Source organism: Montipora capricornis, chromosome 7 (assembly GCF_036669925.1).
Source record: "Montipora capricornis isolate CH-2021 chromosome 7, ASM3666992v2, whole genome shotgun sequence".
In the NCBI taxonomy this organism is placed as follows: Eukaryota; Metazoa; Cnidaria; class Anthozoa; order Scleractinia; family Acroporidae; genus Montipora; species Montipora capricornis.
In genome coordinates, this window is record NC_090889.1 from 3561056 (window position 1) to 3570064 (window position 9009).

The 9009-nt window shown below is 39.5% G+C and overlaps 1 protein-coding gene and 1 pseudogene across 1 annotated transcript in view; one reads left to right on the top strand and one right to left on the bottom strand.

The window, feature by feature from the left end:
- LOC138057953 (uncharacterized) overlaps nt 1–6848 on the top strand; it is a 7286-nt gene extending 438 nt beyond the window's left edge. The window contains exons 1-14 of the mRNA XM_068903856.1: nt 1–164; nt 346–441; nt 702–800; nt 894–959; nt 1349–1444; nt 1957–2167; nt 2406–2610; nt 2877–3414; nt 3621–3834; nt 4557–4808; nt 4903–5074; nt 5444–5592; nt 5984–6181; nt 6511–6848. The exon at nt 1–164 is cut by the window's left edge and continues 438 nt beyond it. Of these exons, the coding sequence (XP_068759957.1) occupies nt 1–164; nt 346–441; nt 702–800; nt 894–959; nt 1349–1444; nt 1957–2167; nt 2406–2610; nt 2877–3414; nt 3621–3834; nt 4557–4808; nt 4903–5074; nt 5444–5592; nt 5984–6181; nt 6511–6647 (2597 nt within the window). The 3' untranslated portion in view covers nt 6648–6848. The remainder of the gene's footprint in view (nt 165–345; nt 442–701; nt 801–893; nt 960–1348; nt 1445–1956; nt 2168–2405; nt 2611–2876; nt 3415–3620; nt 3835–4556; nt 4809–4902; nt 5075–5443; nt 5593–5983; nt 6182–6510) is intronic.
- LOC138057954 (uncharacterized) lies at nt 1765–8746 on the bottom strand (annotated as a pseudogene).
- Nucleotides 8747–9009: the final 263 nt, after the last annotated feature.

The window sequence follows — 9009 nt, forward strand, 5'->3', positions numbered from 1 at the left end:
CACCGCGAGGTATTTTTGTCGTCTGTTCCGAACATTTTACAGAAAACTGTTTTGAGAGGGGCCTTCACGTTGATGGATCTAAGCGGACAATCCATTCTCATGCTATTCCGACTGTATGGAAGAAGGGACCAGAGAAGCTATCCTCTGCACGATCGCGTAGAAAGGTACGTATGAACACATGAAATGTTTTGTTCTCTACACTGGCTGCAGACATACGCAAGAGACGAAAATTGTTCTTCGACTGTTGTTTTCGCCATTTCAGAACAGTTGACCTTGAGGATGTTGCATAAAAGGCTTCAGTGTACAGTCAGATAATCGACCGCACTTTGTTTTTGTTTCTTTCAGATAATTAAAGAAATTTTAAGAGCCGAGAAAGAATCTTCCCTTGGCGAGAACGACGAGGACGCTAACAAGGCTGCGGTTGCCCCGCATAACCAACTAGTAAGCTTCCATTATCTTTGTAGAACTTTGAATACAATAGCCATCTACAAGTAATAGCGGTTCTTCACACAGGTTTATATTGTAAAAGATGTATACGCTGCATGCGTAAGAGACGAAAATTGTTTTACGACTGCTGTTTTCGCCGTTTCAGAGCAGTTGACCTTGAGGATGTTGTAAAAAAGGCTCCAGTGTTCAGATTTGTTCCGCCGGTACCGGAGTCAGATTATCGGTCGCACTTCTTTTTTGCCGGTTTCTTTCAGACAATTCAAGAAATTTTAAAAGCCGAGATGGAGTCTTCCCTTGACCAGAACGATGAGGGCGCCAACAACGAGGCTGCAGCTGTTTCGCCTGACCAACTAGTAAGCTTCAAACGAGATAATGACATTGTCTCTGCAGAACTTTGAATACGATTACCATTTACAAGTAATAGCGGTGCCCTCTTTTATTTTCAGAGTGTTTTTAGCTCGAGTGCATTACCCATGGCCTCTGAATCGACCGAATTACCTTCAGAGCATTTGGTATGAAGCTATTTTTCTTTTTTAATATTATAAGAAAACAAATATTAATCCGCTCTTGCTTGACTTGAAATATAGAGTGAAGTTTTTTTTTATCTCCCCTCGCATCTGGAATGTCCTTAATAATGACGATACTCTATCGGAACAGTCTTTGACAAGCACACCAAACACTGTAAGCCTGAATATTCTTTCACCTTACGTTTATCCGTTTTACCAGGTTCAGCTGGAACAAATAGCAAGGGGTTAGGTTTGGTTATATTTTAGAAAAGATATATATTTTTATCTTTAATTTTCCAGGAATAAGACTGAGAATCAGGTGACCATAAATAATTTGCAGGAAATATAAAATCTGGATTATTTTCATGTATTTACAGAGTGCTATCTTTCCTTAGTGTACCCCACCTACAACATCAACTCCTATTGTTTCAAGTACCTTCACACACCATGATTCAACTGTTGTAGAGGAAAGCTCGAATTCTCTCAAGAAAGTAAGTACTGAAGAGAACTGGCAGTACATGTAATGTTTACATAAGTTTCTTATAACATTACTTTTAAGTGCAAAACCATAAGCAATATTTGTACAAGTTGGGTACTATTAACAAATGGTAAACGCCATAGTGTGTAGTATTGAGTTATGGATGCACGCGGGAGGTTGCTAAGCACGAAAGAAGCGTAAGAGTCGCACGAGGCGATAGCCGAGTGCGACTCTACCTTCTTTGAGTGCTTAGCAAACCTCCCAAGAGCGTCCATAACTCAATACTACACGCTATGGCGTTTACCATTTGTTTTATAACATAACATTGACACATTGAAATAACAGAGGTCTATTTATTGAGCTACATCATAAAGCGTGCGCTTTGCTTTAGTTCTTGCGTAGGTCAGCAGCGCACACCCATGAGCAAATAGTACACGCTGAATTAACCAATAAGAGCACGCGCTGTGCTTTAGTTACGTTATATGGTGGGACATTGCTTTTTCTGTATAATGTTTTGCATCACAGACACCCAAAGAAACCCTCAAGAATGCAACTCCTTGTGCTAAGTGTGAAAAATTAAAGAAGGACAAGAAGAAACTTCAGCGGAAACTAAAAAGTATGGAATCTAAAGTGGAGGAATTGAGCCAGAAGATCATTGCTAACCAGTCAGAGTGGGCAAAGACCTTCCTAGAACTGAATCAATCACCAGAGAAATTAAAGGGTTCAACTGGTACAGGTGAAATGGACTGAATAACTCTTTTGGAAAGGGTTCACGTTATTTTTTCTGACTCTGTTTCTATGAAAGTCCCCATTCACAGTGCATGGACATGTATCAGCTTCAAAAGTAGTGGTGTCCAATTCTTAGAATGTGCATTACTGACAAATCTAGAGTTAATATATGTGTTCATAAGGAAACGTTGCGAACTTAGTTAATTTTTTGGTTTCACAATGTTATCATATCAATGTGTTCTTAGATACACAGACACCAGCAAGTAATGGTGATCTGGATGATGATGAATTAAATGAGCAACCATTCTGTGATGATATGGAGTACGAGGCCAGTCAAGAGTCCAATGAAAAGGAGATTGATGAGGACCCACCATGGACACCTGAAGAAACTGACAGCAAATATGCAAACACAGGAGATGACGATGACACTAAAGAATATGACAAACCTAGGTAAGTATGACATGCATAGTTATGGTTACATACACAATGTAATCTGGGGAAGGGAGAGGGTTACTAACAAACACTGTACACAAAAATGGTAGTTTTTTGCCCTCCTGTTACAAGCAGGTTGTGGTTAGGATCTTTAAGTAGAATTCTAGTAGTGGTACATAGATCCCTTGATAGAAGACACTCCTGATACCACTTCCCAGCTGCTCCAATGGCACATGGGAGAATACTGATTTCAGTGGGGACTTTTATTTTCTTGTCATTCACAGGTTGCATTGTGAGGGAAAGAGCTGCAGGGAGGAACCCAAAGGAATTGTATTTCTCTCTAAACTCCTGTTACTATTTCAGTACTGCCATTTGTGTCTAGCAAGGCACCCTCACCTCAGTGTGACCCAAACAGGCACCATGCTTTCTATTGTGTCCAAGTGCAGCAGCTGTGATGGAACATACATTTGGAAAAGCCAACCATACTTGCTTGGAAAGTTTCCTGCAGGAAATATTTTGTTAAGCTTTGCTATTATTTGTGCTGGTGCAACCGTGGGTAAAGTACTCCTGGTTTTTAGGCACATGGAGTTGCTTTGTTACAACGAATGTACCTACTACTATCATCAGCGGCACCTTCTCTTCCCCAGCATTGTGAAGTTTTGGCGCTCTTATCAGGATGGCATTCTACAGTCATTAAAAGGAAAGGAGGTTGTGCTTGCTGGTGATGGCCGACATGATAGCATGGGCCACTCTGCAAAATATGGTACCTATACCATATTTTGCTGTACCATTGGCCTGATTATTCACATTGTTCTTGTCCAGGTAAAGTCACAAACTAAACATTTGGGTTGTATAAGCCCAAACACACTCTTCTTTATGAAACACCATTCTTTATGAATCAGCCCATGCACAGTCTGTAGACTTAAAAGTAATACCACTAAAGAAGCCACTAGTTCCTCATATGTGCAAAGGCCAGAATTTTGTTATCAATAATTATCAATTTCACTCTTGGTTCATTTATTTGTCAGGCCAATGAAGCAGGTAGCAGTTCTGGCATGGAATTTTTGGGCCACCAAAAGGCTTTGGCATTTTTGCTGGGAACAGGAATGGTAATTAAGTCCTTCATTTCTGATCGCCACCAGTCCATAGCAAAGTGGATGAGGGAGGAATATCCCAAGAAGTGCAGAGAGTTGGGAAAGCCACTCATCGACCACTTCTTTGACCTATGGCACATCGGAAAAAGTAATTACAATAAACAGTGTGTTCTCATTATTATGATCAATTAATAACTGTTAGTAATATAAATACTATTATATTAATCACTATCATCATTATAATTATAAAGTATTGCAGCAGTACATACAATGTAGCTACTGTGTGTCATTATATAATAACCAAATCTATGCACACACTCTGATTGACCAATCAACTATGGTTTATCATTATTGTGCTGCTAAACTCATGGAAATTCTGTGCGTCATCTGAATTGTTAGATAAAAGCTATAGACCACAAGTTTCTATGGTTTAGGGGCATGGCAAATCATGCTGGATTTTGGAATAGCACTCAAAGAATTCATAAATCACTCACCTGTGGCTCGTGATACACGATTCTTCGTATGTTCTTCCAACATCCCCTGTGATTTATGTTGTTTATCCTAGCAGACAGGTGATAAGAATGAAGCAAACTATCAACACAAGGATATTTCTTTAATTCACAAGGACAAGCCCTTCCTTTCTAACAATTGACCAATTTTGATATTAAAATTCAGCCTTACACAAAAGACCTCATTACAACGGAATAACTACAGACCTCAGTACAAGGGAATAACTACAGAGTTTGTGGGGTTTATTACTCAGAGCCCTGTGCTGAGGTTTGCTATGTAAAGCTGACTTGTAATATATTGAAATTGGACTATTCAAATACTTAGTAGTTATTATTACTATACTCATCTCTTTCATTTCAGAAATCCAAAAGCTTTTAACAAAGCTTAGTAAAGAGAAAGGCTGTGAGGTTATTGGCAGGTGGAAGAAGGCTTGTGTGAGGCATTTTTATTGGTCAGTAACCTCAACGACACCAAAGCTTGGAGATGTCATACTGGCTAAATTCAAGGCCTTCCTGTATCACATCATAAATCAACACAAGGATTTGCCAAACGAGATCTTTAATAAGTGTGCCCATGGTATAATCACCACCCCGCGTCTTTGGATGACCAAAGGTACATGTATATATTGCCTCTTTCAGGTTAGACAGCATTTGGCATCACTGTGAAGTGATCACTAACCACATACTTCAAAATTCTCATTTGAAAGGATCAGTTGCATATGAGAAGTTGGTGGAAGCCCTCACTCAAAACTCATTGTTGAAAGGTATAAAACAAGCATCACCTGTGGCACAGACCAGCTGCTTGGAGGGCTACCACTCAGTAGTCAACCAGTTTGCGCCAAAAATGTTGGCATACTCCTACTTGGGGATGTTGTGCCGGTCAGTGAGAGCTAGTATGGTGTAGACAGAATACTGGGGGAGACGCATGAAGCCCCTCTAAGTAATATGATGTATGCAAGAATTGTTTTCTCACAAACACAGTGCCCCATGGTTTTGATATCAGTAGCCTATTGTTAGAAAACAATACTCACGATATATCCTTAGTTGCAGGGGTTTCATGAATCTAGCCCCTGTTTGTACCTTGCAGATTATTGCTGTTACTATTTATTATTATTATTATAAAATATTATTATTATTATTATTGTTACATTGCTGTATTGTTGATGTTATTGTTTATCATTATCATGCTCATACTCTGCATAAATTATGTATAAATTATATGACAATTGCCAGTTTTTTGTTATTTAGGACTATCCTTGCAGCTATTCACTTTAATTATAACCTTACGAGGGAACCCAAGGTGGACAAGCAGGGCAAACCAAAGCTGAAGGTGACCTACCCTAAATTCAAACTAGGTGAAGCAACAGTCAGAGAAGTGAGAGTAGCCCAGAACTATGGTAAGTTAAAAAACTCATCAAAAATCAAATCCAATTTAATTGAGTGCATACAACTGCCATACCTGACTTAAGGAATTGCAGTCCAGTGGTTAGGGTGCTTGCCTTGAGATCCTTGGATCCTGGGTTCAAGACACATTCTAACTACTCGTTGAACTTTTTCCTGGTACTGTAGTCCCTGATTCAACTTCTCGGCTGCACTTGTAAATAGCCAACTAGCTTGTCTCGGCCAGTTGGGATTCTTACCAGTTGTTGTTGGAGGTTCTGTTCTATTGTGATTGTTTCGTTGGCCCTGAAAAGCCCCTATGGGAAGTGGCCAATAAAGTAAGTATGTAAATTCGTATCACAGTTTACTTGTAAACAGTATTGCCTTCATATTCTTTGTTTTTTTCAGACTATGTCGAAGAACTGTATGCTACACTGATTAGAACACCAAGGGAGGTATTAAACCGCATACAGGATGAGCTAGCTGAGGAGACTCCAGAGGCCCTACACACCATGCTGCCTGATAAGGAGGATAAGGAAGCAGCGAAAAACAACTATCATCAAAGAAAAGCCAAAGAAACAGTTTTATGCCCGCCAACCTGTTCTGGTATCGAAAATATAATTACAAAAAAAATAAAATAAAAAACATTAAAAAGTTGAGAAAGGACAGTAAGAGATTTATTACACACATCTATGATCTTATTCCAAAACGGCCCCTACTTTAGTGTTTTCTAGGCCCTTCTTCCCTGTTCAAGTTTCAGAATTAGCAAGGGCTAACAAACAAATGAATACTGCAATGGCCCTTTCTTTCAGTACACTTTTATTGCACCCTGGAAAGTAATATTAACAATATCTCTCATGTACTGGTCATTAAAAAGTGTATTCTTCAAGTTAAATGGTGACTTTCTGGTGTTCTTTCCATTTACATGTAAACAGATGCAGAACTTCAACAGATACAACAGACCACAGTTGTTGGCCAAAGAAGGAAGTCACCCATGTGTAGAAAGTGTGGAAATCCAAGAAGAGGCCATAAAAAGGGCCAATGCAGCAGTACACATTCAACATACATGTAGTTCACAAATCAACATAAGAAACCCTACACTGTATTGTGGCTCAAGAAAAGGACTCTTAGAAAAGCATGGAAGAAGCTCATCAGGGATGGGGGATGTTGAATAGGGGGAATACTACATGTACACACTGTCTATGTTGTCATGCACTGCTGGTACATGTACATATAACTACTGTATTAAAGTTGGAGACAGACAAACAACAAATAGTATTGGGTTCCATTATTTTAAGGGGATCAATGTGAGCCCATCAAGTTATGATGAATACATGGCATAAATTATACAAATACAGTGTGAAGAGTGCTTTCTACATCAGTGTTTTAGGGCCTGATTACATGAGCCAGGCTGGCCTGGTTAGCCAAGCTGGTGTCAGTTTGACGGGATCTAGGTATGTTTGTTAAATGCAATAAAAGTCAACTGTGTGATTACATGACAACCGGGCCAAGCCAATTAGTATTTTTTCATTTGATAACTCGACTATGTTTTACTGATATTTTTAAGGATGTATATTTTTGCAAATAATTTTCACTTTTAGCAACCATTTTTATATATTGATTAGTTAGTGCTGATAGTATTTTAATTTAGTGTCCTTATTAGGAGGCCTTATATGGCCAGCTAGAAGGCTTTGACACTGAAATAAAGTTTATCATCATCATCATCATCATCGTCATCATCCTGGTTCTTGGCACACCGCGGCAGCCCGGCTAGCCGGACCAGCCTGGCTCGTGTAATTAGGCCCTTAGAAGGTCCACTGAATGAAATGAATGCCAAAATATTGTGGGGAAATTGCATCACAATTATGACCAATTTCACTACCTGGCTATCTTCCTTCCTGCCAAATAATAATTACTTAACTGACAATGTACCTGGTATCCAATCTACACGTACTTACCGGCCTAAGCAATTTTGTCACTGCTACACACTAATCATCTTCCTCATAGCCCTGAAAATCCTCACCCGTTGTAGGAAAGGTCTTACGAATACTGTTGTAAACACAACAGGGAAGAGGAACTCTGTTGGAAGCTCCAACATGTTCCCACACTAGTCTAACAAATTGCCTGTAAGCAACAGCTCGGAGGAATCTGGGACAATAAAATATGGCTATGTAAATTTATAACTATAACTTCAGAGAAGTTCAGGTTTCAAGGGTAATCATCGTTTTATTGCTACAGAACTGTAATAATGTAAATGTACATATTATTTTCTATTCCAAACATCTTACATTGTCTACACTTTGTGATATACATGCATGTTACTGCATTCACAACTAAATGTAGGTATAACTTCCCTCAAGTGGTTAGTATTTTCTGTTTGTCTTAACTGGGTGATAATGAAAGTATAAAGTTACACATACTTACTCATGCTCGGCCGTGTCGCCTCGAGCCAACATGGTGGTGTAGGATTTTTTGGTTTTTGTTTTAAGACCAACTCCCGCAGTGTGTAGCACCCAACGATTTAAACAAACATCATCGAAACCGGGATGTGCAATGATGCAGTCACCTTCCCTTTCTAACTCCTCCATCTTTTCAACGCATCGATCAACTTCCATACAACATCTGCACTCTTCAGGTTTTACAACAAACTCTAGCGAGCAGTTGGAGCATTTGCACCTGAGGGAAAAGTGGGAAAATGATCTAATTAATATGACAAGGCACACAAATTTCGGTGGATAGCTCAATGCCCATATAAAGTTGCATGTCTGGAAGTGGAATTTTGTGACGTGGATGTGTAAATGTGTAGGCAGCCTTTCCACTAGTTAACCGGCCCAAAAAAACGTTTCCTGTCTACTTGCGACACAAATATAATAAAGAGCACTACAAACCAGTTTTCGACGTTCTTCCCCAGAGAATCTACTCCAGAGCATCTCGTCTTCCTCTTCTTCTTGGGCTACTTGTTCCTGGTATTCCGCCGCTTCTTTCTCCGTGGCAATCGGCTCAATATTTTCGTCGTAAGGCAAGAAGTCTTCGTTGGCTGAAAAAAAACTGTCCTCTGAAGCCTCGGATGATTGTTCTTGACTGCTTTCACTAGATTCACTGGTATAATCGGACATTTCGACCTCGGATACGCTAGCCATAATAAAATTCTCATACAAATCTCACTAAAAACAACTCGAATGTTGAGCCTCTGACGTCATGATTAAGAAATCTGCTTTTCAATTGCGGGCTCATTTGGAACGAAATTCCGTAATGGCGGCCAAATTTTAAGACACTTTGGAGCCCAAAATTATTACGTTAGAGGGTTGTTGTCAACGTTCTTTGTCAATTATGCATAGTAATCAACCCAACGATTTATTCGTCGCAGAATATAAGGGCGAAAGAAAAAAGAGGTATGAATTTTCGTCCAAGGGGCACTTTAAAGGCTGGATAGC